Consider the following 21,622-nt stretch of genomic DNA (forward strand, 5'->3'; position numbering starts at 1 on the left):
ATCGTACAAACGAATATTAGCCAGCCATATCCAAAAACAAATAACTAAGGAAGAGGTGTCAGGGAGCCTCCTTACCCCACGTGAATACAGGCCCACGTCTGCCGTATAATCCAGAATACTGACGTCAGCACGCACACCACAACATACACTTGTCGACTTGAAGACTAATATTAGCTTCTGCACATAAGTTTCAACCTTGTGTCCGCTAATTACCCCACCGACCAAAAAATTATTTAGTGGGGATTTTCACGCTAATCAACTCTCAGGCGGGAGACTGGGGAAGTATGAGAAATAAAGAGAGGAGGGGGAGAGATGGAGGAGGAGAGGAGAAGGAGGAAGAAATTAAAGGGTTGAAGAAAGGGAGGGAAGGAACGGTGAAGCAAGAGATTTGAAGGGAAGAGAAAAAGAAGATGAGATGAGGGGAAGGAGGAAGAGGGGGTCTGAGAAGGGGTGGAGGAAAAATAAAGGAGAGGAGGGGAGGGGAGAAAGGGGAGGGGTGGAGCGGTACAAAGAGATGAGATGGAGCGGGAGGGAAGGAATGAGGAGATGGGGGTGAGAATTTAAGATTAGGGGAGAGGAATGGGACTGAGTTCAGAGGTGAAGAAGAATAAAGGGTCGGGGAAGGAAGGGGAAGAGGAAATAGGTAAGGAGAGCGGAAGGGTAGAGAACGTGAATAGAGAAGGGGAGAGAAAATGAGGGAAAGGTGGGGATTGGGAAGGGTGGGGATTGGGAAGGGAAGGGATTGGGAGAGGGTGGGGAAGGGAGATAAATACAGAACAGAACTGGAAAGTGGGGAGAAGAGGAGTGGCGGCGAGAGGAAAGCGGGAAGAAAAGAGCTGGGAAGCAGGAAGGGAAGGAATGAAGTGGAGAGGGAGAGGGAGAGGGGAGGGAAAATAATGGGAGGGGAAGGGAGAGGAGGGGAGGGGATAAGGGAAGGGAAAAATAGTGAAGGGGAGGAGGGAGATATTACGGGAGGGAGGTAATTAGGGCGTGGCCTAATTTATAAGTTAATTACTTGATGAACGATGAGATAGTGCTATTACCTGGCTGGCCGCAGTGTGTGTGTGTGTGTGTGTGTGTGTGTGTGTGTGTGTGTGTGTGTGTGTGTGTGTGTGTGTGTGTGTGTGTGTGTGTGTGTGTGTGTGCGTGCGTGCGTGCGTGCGTGCGTGCGTGCGTGCGTGCGTGTGTGTGTGTGTGTGTGTGTGTGTGTGTGTGTGTGTGTGTGTGTGTGTGTGTGTGTGTGTGTGTGAACCCTCTCATAATCAAGAACAACTCAAGTGTTCTGTCAGGCAACCACAGACGAACTTCTTCAGTTAAGAATTGTTATCAAACCCAGTCTGTTTGGTTATGCAGACCCATCAACCGCAGGCAAGCAACCGCCATTGCAGGGCTGTCCGTCCAGTGAACCATTGCTACCTTGTGACTGACAGCGTTCCGCGACAGCGAGGCGCGGGGAAAAGTGCGGAGGTTTGGTTCTTGGACCATTTGCGTTGCTCCAGCAGTTAACAGAGGCATCATTGCAAGCTCCACATCACCGTTACATAGTTATATGGTTACCACCGAGCGCTGTAAATAGCTCCTGGCTTACAGGAAGCCATTCAACTTGTCATTCAGTGTAAAGCCGCCTGATGAGGAAAGAAGGGTAGTAAAAGGTATTAGGAAGATAAGGTGAAAATAGGAAGGGAGGAGGGCAGGCACACAGATAGAATGATGAATGTGAGGAGGACGTAGGCAGCACTACAGCAAGTAGTGGACGACGGTGGCCACCAGGTACCACCTTCAGGTATGAGTAAGTCAGGGAAGCTTCAGTGTTAATACCGGTACATGTACGATGATTCCTGACCGGCACAACACTGCTCTCCTATTCCAGTACAACCCAGACGATTTTATTCAGCACAGAGTGAGTTTCAGGAGCCTTGGTGTTAAAATTCTACCGGCACTTCCCACCCATACCCAGGTAATGAAAAATGCAGGTGGACTGGATGTGTGCACTGCCTCAGGTGTGTAAGTAAAACAAGACTTTTAGCCTACGTAAAAACCGACAGGCAGAAATGTGTGTGTGTGTGTGTGTGTGTGTGTGTGTGTGTGTGTGTGTGTGTGTGTGTGTGTGTGTGTGTGTGTGTGTGTGTGTGTGTGTGTGTGTGTGTGTGTGTGTGTGTGTGTGTGAGAGAGAGAGAGAGAGAGAGAGAGAGAATTTCTCTTGGTCTGACAGAAGTGCCGGAAGTCATTTACATATTCAAGAATTCTGAGGCCACTTCATCCGGAAAAACGCACGAATAGGAAACAATTCGAAAGAAATTGAGAAATACAGCAAGAGATAAGGAAAAGAAAGACATATGCAGCGAGAAAGATAGAAATATTATCTGGTGAGGTAAAGTATACGAGATAAAGAGAGTGAAAATTCTGATTCTCTCTCCCTCTCTCTCTCTCTCATCATCGTCACCATCACCATCCTCCTCCTCTTCATGATGACAATAACGATGGCGATGATGACGGTGAGAGAGAGAGAGAGAGAGAGAGAGAGAGAGAGAGAGAGACCACCTGAGAGGCGTTTACTGTTTTCAAGAATTCCGTCCGTATGAAAAATAACAAAAAAGGTGAAAAGAAAGACAAGGCAAATCATGCGAGAAATGAAAATAAAGCCAGTTAGAGTGTGAAACATACAGTTTCTCTCTCTCTCTCTCTCTCTCTCCTGGTGTGGCACTGGGATAGAGGGACTGGCATTTACATATTCAAGAATTCCGAGATGATTCGAGACAGATCCCACGGTCCCAGTCACCTCAATACTCTATAACACACTCGAGTTTCTTTTCACCTTCTCTTAGTTCCTTTCCTTGTCTTTTCTGCCTACTTATTCTGTTCCATTTTTCCCTCCCTTTTCCTTCCCTGTTCCATTGTTCACCTTGCGTCATTTTTACATGTTCTTACACATATTATTGATATTTTCTAGTTGTTGCTGTTGTTCTTTTCTTTTTCTCTTCTTCTTGTCCTTCTTCTTCTATCCTTTCTTCTTCTTCCCCTCTTCCCTCTCCTTGTTCTTCTCTTCCCTGTTTTTAATTCTTTTTCTTCTCGTTTTCTTCTCAGTTTTCTTATTATCCTTCTTTTGTCCACGTCCTCCTCCTTATCATTTTCTTCTTTTCCTTCTTCCTCCTGGGTCTGAGGCAGAATCTACGATCACATTAAAACCCAACTTCACTGGAATCTTTTTTTTTCTCTTTTTTTCCTTTTTTATGTAGTTCTACTTCATCTATTTCCCTACTTATTTTCTTTCCCTCTTCTTTTCCTCTAATAGGTTTGCTTTCCTAAATTCTTCTGCTTTTTCTCTGGTTCTTGCCAATATTACAGACCTTGAGAATATTGGCCACCAATGAAAAATAAGCAGGAAATGTGAAATACTGGGCTAAGAATCATACCAAGCCACGCTCAGCTTAGAAATATTAATTAGCACAAGAAGGCGAGGAAATATTATGTAGAAAAACATACCAAGACACTGTCATTTTATGAATGTCAGTCAGCAGAAGAAAGTCATAAGTACAGGAAGAGAAATAATCAAACTTTTGCCTCGGACTGTAGGTAAACTGAAGAATGGTAAATGACTGGACTGGGTGAGTAATTACTGATTAGGATAAGTGGACTTCGTGAAGCAAGTGGTGAAGGAATATGATAACTGGGATTTAATAATTGATGGAAGCTGCAGTCGAGAACAGAAGTGTGTAATAATATTAATCATTATCATAATCATCTAATAATAATAATAATAATAATAATAATAATAACCAGAGGGGCACTCAGTGGAGCGCATCTCTCCGAGAAGGGCAACGTAATTTCCAAACCACCCTTCGTAATGGGTCAGGTTTTCTCATCAGTGACTAGGGCTTCGCGTCTGAATCTAGGATCTGTAATACGATCCGGCCAGGTCGCAAAAGTTAATCGATTGTTCCCTGGGACATGGCTATTAAATTTGGTCCAAATCTCTCTTTTAGTTTTTGAGTAATCCCGCTAAAAGACAAGCAAACAAACAAACAAACGGGGGAAAACATACTCTTCTTGTCGGACAGAATAATAATAATAATAATAAACTTCTTTGAGGAATCGACTGTAGCACCATTCGAACAGGGCAGTACTCCCGAGGTTGATGGCAAGCTGCTGACAGGGAGAGCTGGAGCTCCCGTTCACCGGCCCTCAGGACTTGATCCTGACCATCTCTCTTTGCGAACATTTTCAGTGCATTCATTTACACAGAGAGTAGGCCAGCATGCTCTCATAATACCTCTACCTTCAACTGTCTACACCACACTACATGCGCATAACATATCACACCTTCTATTCACTGTCTTTAGTAATGGCCGCTGCAATCTTAATATCAAATGAGGAGGTAACTTGGATTGCCACCACCGGCAGGATAGGGCTGGCGGCACAGGGTCCTCCCGGTCGCCATCAAGCGACTGCGCCGGCAGCGACTGTTGCTATTTCTGGGAATGCTCGTCACCGAAGAGGTGAAAGTGCGGCCTTTTACCACAAATTTAAACTCAGTTTATTTTTTTCTTCAGTCCATATCCCCTTTGGCCCTTTTCCTCACAGAACCACAAATCTCACCCTCTACCGATATATCTCCATTTTGTTTTCCCGGTTACCATCTCCTTACAAGTTTCCGTAACAAGGGCGGCACCTGTTCTTATATCAAATCCCAATATGCAGTTGACACTGTTTTAAACTTCACTTCTTCCAGTTTTGATTACTCATTATATAAACTAAATTGTCAAAACATTACCAAATATATTTGTGTAGTTTATCGTTCCCCCAATGCTTCTTCGGAGCCCAGTGTATTTGAGTCCATATCCACTCAGTTGAGCAACCTTAACCTTGCCCTTAGCACCGAAATTACCATTTTGGGTGATTTTAACATACATAATGTTGGATAGTTATTGCATTCTGCCAGGACTGACAACGCTGGTCTAGAATGCGAGCTGTTTGCAGAATCGTGTAATCTCACCCAGTTGGTAAAGCAACCAACCAGAATACCTGATAATCCTGACCATAACGTCCATCTCTTGGATTTATTCTTGACAAATAATCCAGATCAATACAGGATAGAGGTACTGTCACCACTTGGATCCTCTGACCACAATCTCATCAAAGCCTCATTAGTAAACCCTCCCACACCTCCCCGTTCTGAACCTGTCAGGGTGACCCGATGGCACTTTGATAGGGCAAACTGGGATGGATTTAGAAATTATCTTGCTGACATTCCATGGCAGTCTTTCTTCTCTAGTGATCCCAATTCTACCCAGTCCCACATTTGCGACTTAATACTAGCTGGTATGGATTTATTCATACCAAGTCAACAGTTCTCTAAAAGATCGAACTCTCCAAAATGGTTTGATGTCAACTGTGCCTGAGCAACAACCCAAAAGTCATTAGCATATAACTTACTTAAAATCAAAAACATCTGAATCACTCTCCCAATTTAAAATTGCTAGAAATCATGCAAAAGCTGTGTTAAATCTATCTACATCAAACTTTCTTCAAAAGCAAGCATCAAAACTACTTAACAACCCTAATGACGATAGAATATTCTGGTCAACTCTTAATTCTTTCAATAATAACTTTAACAAGTCATCTTCCATTCCCACACTAAAATCTTCAGATGATAACATTACAAATGACCCACGTGGGAAAGCAGATCTCTTTGCTAGCACCTTTGCCAGAAACTCTACCATAGACGATACCAGCCAGAATGTCTCAGTACTAGAACTTGATTCTCCCGAAATTGCCCCACTTAAAATACAGACAAGATACGTAAAATCCATCCTAGACAATTTACCTATCAACAAAGCTTCAGGCCCAGATGGAATTCCGTCAATTGTTTTGAAAAAGTGTTCCCCTGAACTTGCCTCTGTTCTAGCTAAATTATTCAGACTATGCATACGTACTTCTTTATTCCCAAATTCATGGAAAGAAGCCAATATCCACCCAATTCCGAAGAAAGGAAGTTCGTCTGACCTCACCAATTACAGACCAATAGCTGTCACATCTTCTCTTGGTAAGGTATTTGAAACATTAATTAATAAGCACATTGTTAAACATCTTGAATCCAACAACTTAATTAGTGATAGACAATATGGTTTGTGCCATGAAAGATCCACCATCGACATACTCAATCTCCTAACTCAATCTCCATCAATCAATTGATCTACATGAAGAAACTCATGCAGTAGCTCTTGATATTTCTAAAGCTTTTGATAGAGTATGGCACCGTTCCCTGGTGTCCAAACTCCCTTGCTATGGACTAACGTCTTTTGTTCCTTTGATATCTTCATATCTTAGTGACAGGAAAATAAGAGTAAAGGTAGATGATGTATATTCCAATGTTCACTCAATTAATGCCGGCGTGCTGCAGGGATCAGTTCTGGCGCCAACCCTATTTCTGGTTCATATTAATGATCTCTTATCTGTCACCCACAATCCCATTCACTCATATGCAGATGACTCAACACTACACAGTTCATTCACACTCAGACACCCATTTACAAAGTCCAATATCTCTACCTCTCAACTCAGTACAGCCATCTCCATAAATCAAGATCTATCTACGATCAGTGAATGGGGACAAAACAACCTTGTATCTTTTAATGCAATTAAAACTAAATATATACAGTTTACTAATAGACAGATATTGCCAGATTCGTACATTACCTTCAGTGCTACTAATATTCCTATCTCCAAAAGTATTGAAATTCTTGACATCTCACTTAACAATGCCCTCAGCTGGACCTCTCATGTTAGATCACTTCTTGGCTGATGAGCTGTTAGTTATAATTTATAAGTCATGTGTGCTCTCAGTTTGAATATTGCTCACCCTTGTGGAATGGTTGTGGAGAGGTTGCATTAAAACAACTAGACAAATGCAGAACAAAGCTGTTAGAATCATTAACAACTCTGCCATTACAAATAAACTACCTCCTCTGCAAGTAAGAAGGAATGTTGTCTCCCTTGAATTATTTTACAGATATTTTTATGGCAAATGCTCATACGAAGTTGCGTCCATGGTGCCACCTCTCCATGCCTTCCCTCGTGCTACACGGGCATCTGGTAGCGCTCATGACTGGATTGTCACTCAACCATATTGCAGAACTTCTGCCTATCAGAAGTCTTTCATTCCCCGAACTGCGTTTCTCTGGAACTCGCTTCCCCATAGTTGTTTCCCTCCAAACTTCAACCTACAGCTGTTCAAGTCTAACTGTTACAGATATTTTATGAACAGAGGACACCAGTAATCTGGTGAACGGATTATTTTTTTTTATTCATTTGTTTTTCCTTCCTCCGATCTGTTATTAAAAAAAAAAAAATTAGAGATGGCAGCCTTCTCGGTGAACTTGTAGTGCAAGTTGAAGGAACTTGTAAAATTCTCTCTCTCTGTCTCTGTCTGTCTGTCTCTGTTAAGTGTGTGTGTGTGTGTGTGTGTGTGTGTGTGTGTGTGTGTGTGTGTGTGTGTGTGTGTGTGATTATAAAGCTATAGTATACAATTTCAAATCTGCTTGTGTTAGGAGAGAGAGAGAGAGAGAGAGAGAGAGAGAGAGGGAAACTAAATGTGCCGCTCTCTTCTCTGATGTGGATATAATGAAGCGGGGAGACTGAGCTGGGGGGGGGGGATATGTGGCTGCGAGAGAGAAAAGATACTGATGAGGACGAAAAAGGAAAAATAATAATACTGGAGAGAGAGAGAGAGAGAGAGAGAGACAGAGAGAGAGAATCAGCAGCATCAAGAAAAGTGCCTGGAGAGATATATGAACAATAAAAAAAATATAAGTAAAACAGCGGTTGGCTTACTAAAGAAAGCAATGATAAAAGGCAAGAGCAGTAACTCGCGTAGGCGTCGTATTGGTAAATGATGAAGGAGTAAAGTTAAACCATTCAGTAGAAAACTAGAGAGACAGCAGATAAAACAGGAGGCTGAAAGATAAATGCACTAAAAGACAGGAGCACAGACCGTCGTGGGAGTAGCACAAGTAAATTTTAAAATAGCAACAGTAAAATAATTCAGTAGGCAAGTAGTAAAAGGAGGAACAGCAGAAGGAAACGTGAGGATGGAAGAGGTCACTATTAAAAAAAAACAAAAAAAAAAAAAGAAAAAAAAAACATGCTTACTGACCGTCGTGCGAGTCGTAGTGATAAATTTTGAAGCAGCAGTAGTAAAATAATTCAGTAGGCAACCAGTAGCAGGAGAAAACAGCAGAAAAAAAAACGGGAGACTGGTAGAGGTAACTATGATAAAAGAAAAAGAAAAAAAAAGGCAGACTCACTGACCGTCGTGTGCGTCGTAGAGGTAAATTTAGAAGCCGAAGTAAAATAATTTAGCAGGCAACCTGCAGCGGGAGGAAACAGTAAAAGAAAACGGGATGCAGGGAGAGGTAACTATGGTAAAAAGAAGACGTGCTCACTGACCGTCATGGGAGTCGTAGAGGTAAATGATGTGATCCCAGCGGTAGTGGTGGATGAGGTCAATGATGGCCTGGTGGTACTCGGGTCTCATCGTGGTGGCGTAGTCCATCAGACCAGAAGACGGGTTTGGTACCTGTACGCCAGAAAGACCGAGATATTTATTCTCTCTCGATATATACCGTAGTTTTTGTTGCTCTCACATATATGATTTTTGTCTCCATTATCTATCAATCTACATCTATTTATCAGTCTATATCTATCTATCTGTCTCTATCTACCTATATATATATATATTGTTTGGTTTCACTCTGGTACCTGAGGGAAACCAGATGAATAGGTGGATAAACATTCTCTCTCTCTCTCTCTCTCTCTCTCTCTCTCTCTCTCTCTCTCTCACACACACACACACACACACACACACACACACACACACACACACACCCATTACCAAAGAGCTTCGCATTTTCCTAGTTACACCATCTCTTTCAAAACTCCAGTATAAAAATGGATGCTGCATTAAGGAATATCTTCGTATAAAGTTAAGTCTCTTCAAACCGCTAAGCGAGTGTGTCATTTAAGCTTCCTTGTTGCGTCCACGCCTAAGATGTTGTTTCCGAGTAGTTAAGGGCTTTAGGGTGTAATTTAGGTGGTAGTACTTCATCGTTAGCCATAAACAGCATTATGTAACCTTACCATCGGCTTGTATGCTATTTTTACTGTTCTCATATTGATAATCTGATTCAATAACTTGGGGTATGCTATTGTGGTATACTGTGCAGAATCAATCACCAACGAAGAGCTGTTGGAAGATCTCAAAAGCCATTCATATAATTTCACAAGCCATTTAATTATGTACAACCCTGTGTGTCAGTCCTCCATCCCAAAATATCTCCAAAGCTGAAACAAGCTGACTAGTGAGAGGAGTGAACAGCTTTTTTTATTCCATCTTAGAGTGCCTACATTCAATGTGAGAATATGAAAGATTTACCCATATTTTGCATGTAAAACTACGTTTTACACACACACACACACACATTATGTACAGCTCCGTTCAGAAGTTCGTACTACACCCAAAGTGGAAGGCACAAGCCTCGGTCAGCTCTTTCTGGACAACATGTTAATACCCCGAACCGCTCGCCACCACAGACAGAGCAGCAAATACCGGAACAGTTTCAGTCACACGACGAATGCGAAAATTGAGATGAAACGGATATTTATACAGATATTGGTAAGTATTATTACATATTAATGAAGGAAATACGTGGACATTATGCGGTTGTGATGAAAATATGTATACAAGTAATAAGTTACAATACACAAATAGAGGGAAATGAAGAACTCTGATATGAATCAATAAGTGATTTGTGAGCTGACTATTCTCCCAATGAAACACACACACACACACACACACACACACACACACACTCACACACGCACACACAAACACACAAACACGCACACACAAACACACATACACGCACAAACAAACACACACACACAAACACACGCACACATAAACACACACACACACACAAACACACAACACAAACTCATAAGAACAACAACAATAACAACAACAGCCACCACCACCACAGTCTCCGTCACTTGCCACCCACCACAACCACCCACCACCATCAACGCCGTCGCCGCCACCGCCCACCACCACCGCCGCCACCCATCAACACCCACAATCCACCATCACCGCCTCCGCCGCAACCACCGTCCACCACCACCGACGCATTAACAAATCGCATAATTGTGGAGGAAAAGACATTGCAATAGTTTACTTCATCCGTCCTGTTTGTATGGGAAGGCCAAGGAACACATTATATTTATTAAGTGTGAGTAATCTTGCAGCCGTGGCTCAGTGGGTTAGAGCGCTCCGCTCTGACCGAAGGGTCGGAGGATCGAATCCACCCAAGGGTCATTGGTAGACATCAGGAAGGGCATCCGGTCATAAAATGCTACACGCTCTAGTTCAGAAGTCCTCTACCCAGGGGCAACGCATTAGCCCTTCGGGGATACCTGGGGTAAAACCAAATTATATATATATCTATATATATATATATATATATATATATATATATATATATATATATATATATATATATATATATAATCTTGCATCTAATAGGAGGTGGATAATATACAAGCATAATTATACGGAAGTTTTCAGACAAAAAAGAGACAATTTTATTTTTATTTCCATTTTATAGTCAACAATATATATATATATATATATATATATATATATATATATATATATATATATATATATATATATATATATATATATATATATATATATATATATATATATATATATATATATATACACACGAGTATAATCTGTATTATATCTATATCTATCCATATTATTTCTATATCTGTCTCTATACCATATCTAATTATCTATATCATATCTATATCTACATCTTTATTATATCTATCTATCTAACTATCTATAATATATGTCTATTGTAACTATTATATCTAGCTATTGTGTCTATTACATCTATCTATCTCTATCTATCTATCAACAATATCTATCTATCTATCTATCTATATAATATACATACATATCCTTAATATAATGATAACTGTTGCCTAACTTTTCACATCGATATCGGGTCCAGCCTACTTCTTTCTCAATCACTGCTTGCAACCTATCAGGCATGGAGCTTACAAGGCCACGGATGAAGTCGTGTTTGCGCCGGCAAAGTTCCTGCTGGGCGTTTACGTGGTCGAGGAGATCATTTCTTGTCCTCTCGTCTCCTGGCTGCCAGGAATTAATCATGTCAGCCCAAACATGTTTGTTACATTTAGATTGGCCCCTTTGGCGGGCCAGTCTGAGAGGTGACGTATGTCTTGTCTCTGAAACCACTGCCGTACTACACGTGCAGTGTGGATGGGGCACCGGTCATGCATGGAAATTACAGGTCCATCTTGGAACGGGAAACCCTTTCCACGTAAAGATGGAAGGGAACGTTCCTTCAGGATATGGACACACTGGTCAGCAGTAAAACTCCCCTCGATGCTGAACATGTCACCGAGGCCATGTAGAGTCAGGTATCCCCAGATGTTTCAGGTAACGTGACCCGTTCGTGCCTCCTCAAAAATGTCGACCCTCTTGCATCTGCATGCGAAATATATATATATATATATATATATATATATATATATATATATTGTTACGGAACAGAGAAAGATAACGTACACTTTAAGTGAGAATACTAAGAGTCACTACTGTCCCGTAAAGTTCCAGGTTCAAAACAAAAGAGTTAGGTAAAATTACAAGTTAAAGTTTAATGCTCAAACTAACAACAAAACATTCAGGACTCATAAGGATAATGTAATGGCAAATAAACAGGTTAAATATATGGTTAACTGCAATAGCCTCTATTAACACGAAATTAACAAGAGTAAATTTATCTAAGTCAGACCTGATAAAATGAGATACCAGATAATACTCAGTGAATGCCAGATAAATTATTACAGATACAAACTATTATCAAAAATGACTGACATAAAACCCAACATCAATCAAAAACCTCACTGGGCCCAAGAATTAACCTTATGCTACACAGTACAAGAAAAAATGCAATAACACTTATACTCAAATTACACACAGCTGCTAGATGTTTGGAGATTTCTTGAGCACTCTCAATAATAATATCTGTACAGGGGAGGACAGAGATGTGAACAAAATGAGGAGCAGATCTAAGTGGCAATGATGCAGAGACTGAGCTCATTATATAGGGGCCGGCAGAGCTTGATACAACTTGTAATAAGGACGCGCAAATGAAGCGATGGGGACAAACAGTTGACAATCCCGCACTGAATAACAGAAAGGACGACTTACTCTACTATAACGGTAGAAGGGGGGAACTGAGGCAGAACACGCTCGTGATCAAACATGCAGCATACTGTGCGTTAAAATTACACAAAGGATGATGAAATCATAGGCTATGTAACACCTCCCCACAAAGAAAAAGAAATTTACAAAGGAAATTTCTTATTACTCTAAAACAATCTGTCTAAAGTCTAGATAAGCAATCTGCAATAACATTTTCTTTCCCCTTGACATGTTGTATGTCTAATGAATACTCCTGAAGAAGTAGACTCCATCTTGTCAATCTCTGATTTTTATCTTTAAACTTACTAAGGAATTTCAGTGGGTTGTGATCGGTATAAATGACTATGGGGTCAAAACCAGAACACAAATAAAATGAAAACTGCTGTAAACCCAAAATCAAGGCCAAAAGCTCTTTCTCAATAGTGGAGTAGTTCTTTTGAGGTGGAGTGAACTTTTTACTGTAATAAGATACAGGATGTTCAATACCCTGATCATCCTCTTGCAGCAAAACAGCCCCAGCTCCTGTATCACTTGCATCAACAGCCATCTTAAAAGGCTTAGCAAAATTTGGAGTAGCGAGTACTGGCTGACTTAATAGAATAGCTTTAAGTTTGTTGAAAGAGGATTCACAGTTATCGGTCCAGACAAATTTAACTCCCTTTTTCAGTAGGTCTGTAAGTGGTGATACAAGAATAGAAAAGTTAAGAACAAATCTCCTGTAATAACCTACCATTCCCAAAAATCTTTGTAGCTCTTTCCTACTTTTAGGTCTGGGAAGATCACTTATAACCTGAACCTTAGCTCCTGGTGGTGCAACATGTCCATCACCAATTACATACCCAAGGTACTGAACTTTAGCTTGACCAAACTCACACTTGGATAAATTAGCTACAAGATTAGCCTGAACCAAACGCTCAAGAAATTTACTGACATGGCATAGGTCATCTTTCCAGTTGTCACTGAAGATTAATACATCCTCAATATAAACAACACACCCTGCCAAACCCTCTGTTACAACATTCATGAGCTTCTGAAATGTGGCTGGTGCATTCTTCATACCATACGGCATTACAGAACATGCAAAAGCCTTTCCTAGTGTTACAAAACATGAGATCTCCCTAGCACGCTCAGTCATAGGTACTTGCCAGTATCCCTTTAACAAATCAAACTTACTTATGTACCTAGCCTTCCCGATCTTGTCTATGCAATCTTCCACACGAGGGAGAGGGTAAGTGTCTGTTTTGATTATCTGATTAACACGTCTGTAGTCAATGCAAAGCCGCTGTGACCCACCTGGCTTAGGGACTAGAGTGACAGGAGAACTCCACTCGCACTGACAGGGCTCAATCATCTTGTGGTCCAACAGGTAGCCAAGCTCCTTCTCGATGAGAGGAACTTTCACTGGGTTCACACGGTAAGGAGGCAGTTTAATTGGCTTTGCGTCTCCAACATCGACATCATGCATCAACACAGTGGTTCTTCCTGGAGTGGCACGGAACACTTGCGGGTACTCCTGCAGTAATGCCGAAAACTCCTGCCTTTCCTTGGGAGGTAGATGAGAAAGCTTAGTCTGGAGATCATTCATGATATCAGGATTCTTCCCCAAACTATCACTCAGGCTCATACTGCATGGGAGAGCTTCACTTGCATACTCGGGTGGAACAGCTACAGTGCAGACTGGGTTATTTTCGTTCTGCCTGTGATACAACTTTAGCATGTTGATGTGACATAGTTGCTTGTTCTTTCTACGATCTGGTGTGGCGATGACATAGTTGACATCACTGAGTTTCTTCTCCACGAAATAAGGACCACTAAACTTGGCTTGAAGAGGTTGCCCATGAACTGGTAGCAGAATCAAAACCTGATCTCCTGGCTGAAAGTGGCGTAACCTGGACTTCTTATCATACCAAGTCTTCATCTTCTCCTGAGCAGCTCCTAAATTCTCTCTCGCCAGCTGTAAAGCAGTGGACAGCCGTTCTTTGAACTTCATCACATACTCCAGCAGGTTGACGTCATCTTCCTCCGACGGCCAGCATTCCTTGAGTAACTTAAGGGGTCCTCTTACTTCATGGCCAAACAGTAGTTCAAAAGGTGAGAAGCCCAGTGATTCATTTGGAGATTCTCTTGCAGCAAATACGACGAATGGAAGACCTTTATCCCAGTCTTTCTGATGTTCCAAACAGTATTTCTTGAGCATCGATTTGAGTGTTTGATGATATCTCTCCAACGCTCCTTGGGTCTGGGGATGGTAAGCTGAAGACGTGATCTGGGAGATGCCCAACTCTTTCAGAGACTGCTTGAAAACATTCGACATGAAATTACTTCCCCGGTCTGACTGTACCTCCTTGGGCAGACCAAACTTTGTGAAGAACCCTAGCATTTCCTTAACCACGTTCTTTGCTGAGATATTTCTAAGTGGAATGGCTTCAGGATAACGAGTAGCCATATCAATCATGGTCAACACATAAGAAAATCCTGAAGAAGTCTTAGGAAGAGGGCCCACAATATCCACCAACACACGGGTGAAAGGCGCCTCAAAAGGAGGAATGGGAACTAGAGGTGCAACCTTTTCGGTCTGATTACACTTCCCCACAACTTGACAGGTGTGACAAGACTTACAATACCAGGAAACATCCCTGAAGATACCTGGCCAGTAGAAGTGTTTCAAAATGCGTGCCACAGTCTTCCTCACTCCAAGGTGTCCTGCCAAACTGGAATCATGAGCCACTCGAATGATATCCTGCCTACAAACACGAGGGATGACAACTTGATGTACAACCTCCCATTCACAGTCGGCTGATGCTGTTGGGGGTCTCCACTTCCTCATAAGTACTCCTGACTTTACATAATAACAAGTAGAAGCACCGGCTGACTCTTCTTCACTGTAAGCAGAGTTAGCTAGACCTTTCAACTCAGGGTCAGCAACCTGCAACTCAACCAACTCTTGACGAGACAAATTATCAACACTACGGGGTACTGCCTCATCTGGTGAGTGGTCCAAATTAGCAAGAAAAGTGTCAGCTATGATAACATCATCATCATCATTATCCTCTAAATCACCAGTAACTTTAGACTTAGCCCTAGTGACAGCACATGCAGGGAACACATCAGGGACATCACAATCCTGGGACACAGCCACTGGCTCACTAGACAACTGAGGAGCTGGACACACTTGACTTCCACCAATATCATTTCCAAGTAAGAAAGTTACACCTGACATTGGGAGTGTCTCAACCAACCCAACCATAACGGAACCATTAACAAAACCAGACTCTAAATTCACTCTGCACAGAGGGACAGAGAAGTAATTATTCCCTACACCTTGTAAGATTACAGTTTCATCAGAGGAATTAACATCAGAGCCTAGAACACTGGTCAGCATAAGGGACTGGCAAGCACCTGTATCACGATATATTTTAACTGATTTCCTGTCATTACTGTCCAGAGGACTGACAAAACCATCAGACAGGAAATTAGCACATGAACTCTTGAGAGTGTTACCCACGTTACTGCTCAAAAGAGGAGCTCCATCATGAGAATTTAAGTTACCCCTCAAAGCAGGTTCAGTTAACTCAGTTAAAGAATTCTGGGAACTCTCAAGAGTGGACACTAGATCAATTGACTGAATATTTAAAGACTCCTTTTTGTTCACATCACGCTGTCTCCTGAAACATCTCTCCGTAGTATGACCAAGCTTACTACAATAAGTACATTTACTTTTCTGAAATCTAGAGGTGAAGCTGGTATTTACTTCCTGAGAAACATCATCTTTATTCTCTTTCCTGTTACCTGTACTCTGAGTAGAGGCAACGTACTTACTCTCAGCTTTCCCTTTTTCTCTAGAATATCTCTTGTGAGTGAGAACATACTCATCAGCTAAAACTGCAGCATCAGACAAATTATCTATTCTTTTCTCATCAAGATATAGGCTTACATCTTTATAAATACACCTCTTGAAGTCCTCCAGCAAAATCATCTGCTTAAATTTACCAAAATCAGAATCCACATTCTTAGAATTTAACCACTGCTCTAACAAATCTTCTTTGATTTTTGCATACTCAACATGGGATTGCTTATCTTGCTTGTAAGTTGTCCTAAATTTTACTCTATAAGCTTCAGGAACAAGCTCATAGGCCTTAAGAATCAAGCTCTTAACTACATCATAATTATCAGACTGATCCTGAGGCAAAGATGCATAAGTTACTTGAGCTTTACCGGTGAGAACAGTTTGAAGGAGTACTGGCCAATACTCCTTAGGCCAATTAAAACCTGTAGCTACCCTCTCAAACAACTGAAAATACTTTGTTAAATCAGATTCATTAAAAGGAGGGACAAGTTTAACATTTTTAGCCACATCAAAATCATCAGAGCTAGATGATCCAGTTCCACCTTGTTTCATGCGATACTCATGGTCTGCCTGAATCCTAGCAAGTTCAATTTGTGCCTGAAACTCAGCCTCCTTAGCACGAGCCTGAAACTCAGCCTCCTTAGCATTTGCCTGAAACTCAGCCTCTTGAATACGAGCTTTTGCCTGAAATTCAGCCTCCTTAGCACGGGCCTCCTGCAGGGCTAGCTGTAACTTACCTAATTCAATCTGCGATTGCTCATTTCGAGGAGTTATATTAAACAAGCTTTCATTAATCATGTCAACAATTTGATCTTTAGAATGATGAGAGCGAACAGCAATTCCCAATTGTTGAGCAACAAGCTTAAGTTCATTCTTTGTTCTGTTTTCTATATCACACACTGTTTGCACATTTGACAAAAAATCTTTGGCTTCATCAAGTGTAGTAATAGTAGACATAATTAATAAGTAACAGTCACAAAATATCAAGCAATATCCTTATGATAATATCCTGAATATCCTGATATGAGGTCGCCAAATTTATGTTACGGAACAGAGAAAGATAACGTACACTTTAAGTGAGAATACTAAGAGTCACTACTGTCCCGTAAAGTTCCAGGTTCAAAACAAAAGAGTTAGGTAAAATTACAAGTTAAAGTTTAATGCTCAAACTAACAACAAAACATTCAGGACTCATAAGGATAATGTAATGGCAAATAAACAGGTTAAATATATGGTTAACTGCAATAGCCTCTATTAACACGAAATTAGCAAGAGTAAATTTATCTAAGTCAGCCCTGATAAAATGAGATACCAGATAATACTCAGTGAATGCCAGATAAATTATTACAGATACAAACTATTATCAAAAATGACTGACATAAAACCCAACATCAATCAAAAACCTCACTGGGCCCAAGAATTAACCTTATGCTACACAGTACAAGAAAAAATGCAATAACACTTATACTCAAATTACACACAGCTGCTAGATGTTTGGAGATTTCTTGAGCACTCTCAATAATAATATCTGTACAGGGGAGGACAGAGATGTGAACAAAATGAGGAGCAGATCTAAGTGGCAATGATGCAGAGACTGAGCTCATTATATAGGGGCCGGCAGAGCTTGATACAACTTGTAATAAGGACGCGCAAATGAAGCGATGGGGACAAACAGTTGACAATCCCGCACTGAATAACAGAAAGGACGACTTACTCTACTATAACGGTAGAAGGGGGGAACTGAGGCAGAACACGCTCGTGATCAAACATGCAGCATACTGTGCGTTAAAATTACACAAAGGATGATGAAATCATAGGCTATGTAACAATATATATATATATATTTTGTATTGTTGCGCCATTAGACGGAATACTAGTTGATGACATGCCCTCCTAACCTTATATTATTTAGAACTGATCACAGTTTTTCTCGACACTAATGTCTTTATACAAAGAAAATAGAGGCAAAGAGTAGAAGGAATCATGTCTTTTTCCAGGATAATATGAACAGAATAAGACCAAAACAAGGGATCCTGATTATTTTAGATGCCTGGTCATATTGCCTTTAAAAGACTGGAAATCAAGGACGGAGGGGTATGCAGACTGCGGAAGACAGCTTCATTATTGACCTATTCCATAGGTGAAAGTCTGAATATCGGTTAATTATTGTAACAGCGAGGTGAACAGAAAACAGATGACTGTAACGAAGACGAAGCCTTGGGGGGGGGGGAGGATAACAGTACGGAATTTTATCAGTAATAAAAATGGTAATATCATATACCTGGTGTTGTTTCTTCTCCAGCAGTGAACCCTACCATGCGAGGTGGAGGAGAAACACTTCTCATCCATGAAGATGACTCGCGACCAAAAGTCTAGATTCTTCTGAAAGTAGCATTGAGCAAAGGCTAACCTCCCCTCTCTGTGTTGTTGTATCAGGCTTTCCATCATTGCTGGAATTCTATAGTGTATACCAGCGTCATGAAGCCTTTGCCTGACAGTCAGCGCGGACACATCTCACTGAAGACTGTCCCTTATGGCCACCGCGATCGTAAGAGGTGTTGCCCCTGCTGCTGCGACAATAGCAGCATCTCCAGCCTGGGTGGTTCTTCGAGGGGCTCCCGTCCTTTCTACCATGAAAGTATTCGCTATTAGTAAATATGGCACTAATAAAAATCAATGCCGAAAGTCTAGTTTGGGAAAACATTACGAGTATGGATACTTGTGCTGAAAAATATTGTATATGAAAATATTGTTACAAGGGCAACAGTTGTACTAAACAAACTGCTGCCTATAAAGATAGTGGCGTAGCGAGACTAAATGCAGCTCAAGGCCGGATATTCTAGTTTCACCCCATCACTGCACGGGACAGCCCTGCAGAGGCGATTGCTTGACGGTGGTCAAGGCTCTGCGCTGGCCAGACAGACAAGGGTTACACAACAACAACAACAACAGCTACATCAAGAGATGGGAAGTGAAGTCTCGTTCTTAGAATGACTACGACTGATTTGTATGTGACCATCATAAATCAAAACCCTGTCAGCTCCATCCGAAGAAACGTAAACACAAATATCCATTTCATTGAGATGCCTGGACGCACAGCGTTCGAAATAATGTGGCACTATGCATTGGAAAAAAACATCCTAAGACATTTCAACAATTAACTAGTCATATACAAGAAAGGCAGATTACTAGTTAACAGATGCATCACAGAGCGGGTGAAAGGATGGGGAAAGGCTAGTGCCTCGTTTCAGTCGTAATGGGGGAGAGAAACAAGCAGAGAATTCAGAGGAACAGTGGTGTGTGTGTGTGTGTGTGTGTGTGTGTGTGTGTGTGTGTGTGTGTATAGAGGGAGAGAGACAGGGATGGCCCGAGGAGTATGTGATTGGGGGGGAGGGTAAGGACAATGTTGACCAATTTGATCCGTTTGGCGTTACGGTTTGACCAACTAAATAGATGGAAACAAACCAAATTTATGAGAAAGTAATTTCTATTGTAACATACTTACAGTATTTCCTGGAAAGTAATTTATTTACTGGTGACAAATTTTAACAAACTCTCATTCTGGATTTCTGGTGCATATAGACACAACTTAATTCAAAATTGCACTACTGTTCACTGATTTTCAGTCATACAGTGAGAGATACAAGATGCTTAAACTGACTACTTAAAAAAAAAATAACATACACATACACAAATCACACTTGGTAAGTCAAATAAGGAAAAAGGTGAAAAACGAATGTTGAGTCAACTTGAAGTGAATGTGGATAATGGATTAATAAGGATTCAGCAGTAACAACCTGTATATACAGAGTGTGTAATGATAATGGCTTTTAGAATTTTATTCATGTTTTCATGAGTTTCCACCAATTTGCAGTTTTTTTTGAAGATCTAACTGATCAGTTAGGTCACTTTCACAAGCTAGAACCATCAGATAATGTAACGTTTTTTCTTTGGTTCGGTTTCGCAAATAGGCCTATGTTTTTAAAAGCTTAAGCCTGCTAAATGACTTCTCGATTTTTGACCAACTCAGTAATTCTTTGACAAACTCAGAACACACACTGGGGGGGGGACCCCCCTCTCCCGGTCGGGCCATCCCTGGAGAGAGAGAGAGAGATAGATAGATAGATAGAGAGAGAGAGAGAGAGAGAGAGAGACCGAAGGGAGTCAGCAGAGTTAAGGAGACGAACAAAGCCTAAAGAATAAGTACAGTATGCATCAAAATCATTATTATAGATCACTTTCATCAAGATGCAAAATTATTTCCAAAGATCATATGAATACGTGAGACAGTTAATTGCTGTAGCTCAGTACCCATCTCACCCTTGCAATTTCATGTTGCATCACCGCCATCCAAAAATAAACAAACGAACAACTGCCCAACACTACACAGAGTATCTCAGCAACATACCCCCTTCTCCACCCAATAATACAAATCACAGATCACCCAACACTACAAATCACAGACATACAGTGCATAAATACAGCCATTAGCCACCACAGCCATCCAAACCCATCAGTCAAACAGCATCCTTCGTGAACCACCACTAGACATACATTCCTCATCAACCCTACACAGAAAGACACGAACACACCTATACTCATTTTTTTTTTAAATTGAGGCGAAGATGCACTTGACAGGTTGGTGATGATTGGCTGAATGCAACATGTCCGAATAACATCCTCGTATTTCAAATAATTACCAGGTAATGTCAGATTACTTGGTAATTATTTGAAATACACCTATGTTACTCGGACATGTCGCATTCAGCCAGTCATCATCAACCTGTCAAGTGCATCTTCGTCTTAAAAAAAAAAAAAAAAAAAAAAAAAAACTATAGTCAGACTACGATGTGGTCACCACTGTTCCCTGCTACGGTTCCGACACAAAATACAACTCACAAACAAGTTACTTTGCCCACACTGCAAGGCAACCCCCCACACCACAACACATTCATTCACCACATGCACATCACTATTGCAACACAGTCTTTAAATATAACCTCAACCAAAGACTTTTGGAAACGACGGGTAGAAGCGTCTGATTTCCATTGGGATCGCAACGAGATGAACCTGGGGTTGCAACAACAACTACAACATCCAAACCTCCGCCGACTTTCAAACTCGACTTTACTTTTTAACAACCTAACAAGATCCATTCTCTCGTCATGACCACACGAACTGTATATCATTATATGTTATCAATAAGCCTCCTCACACCAACAATTTTTCAGTTCCTATTATTCTCCATTCTCTCTTCATGACCACACCAACTTTTTATGTTATCAATAAGGCTCCTCACACCAATTTCTCAGTTCCTGTTATTCATTATTTAACCCACTTTGCACACGCCACACACATTCCAAAACTGTCCCATTTCCAGTGCCATACTCCATAATTTTCGTCCTTATGCCATACAAAGAGTTTAAGTGATTACACACCCACACCCACACCCAAACACACCCATAGCCAGACACACA

The 21,622-nt window shown here is 41.1% G+C and overlaps 1 protein-coding gene across 1 annotated transcript in view; it reads right to left on the bottom strand.

The window, feature by feature from the left end:
• Positions 1-21,622, bottom strand: part of LOC145414574 (glutamate receptor 1-like) — a 576,687-nt gene that overhangs the window by 495,292 nt on the left and 59,773 nt on the right. Inside the window, exon 3 of the mRNA XM_080284127.1 lies at positions 8,446-8,575. Coding sequence (XP_080140253.1) covers positions 8,446-8,575 — 130 coding nt within the window. The remainder of the gene's footprint in view (positions 1-8,445; positions 8,576-21,622) is intronic.

The sequence above is a fragment of the Coenobita brevimanus genome, chromosome 1, assembly GCF_032717465.1.
Source record: "Coenobita brevimanus isolate Jiangsu-jjx chromosome 1, ASM3271746v2, whole genome shotgun sequence".
In the NCBI taxonomy this organism is placed as follows: domain Eukaryota; kingdom Metazoa; phylum Arthropoda; class Malacostraca; order Decapoda; family Coenobitidae; genus Coenobita; species Coenobita brevimanus.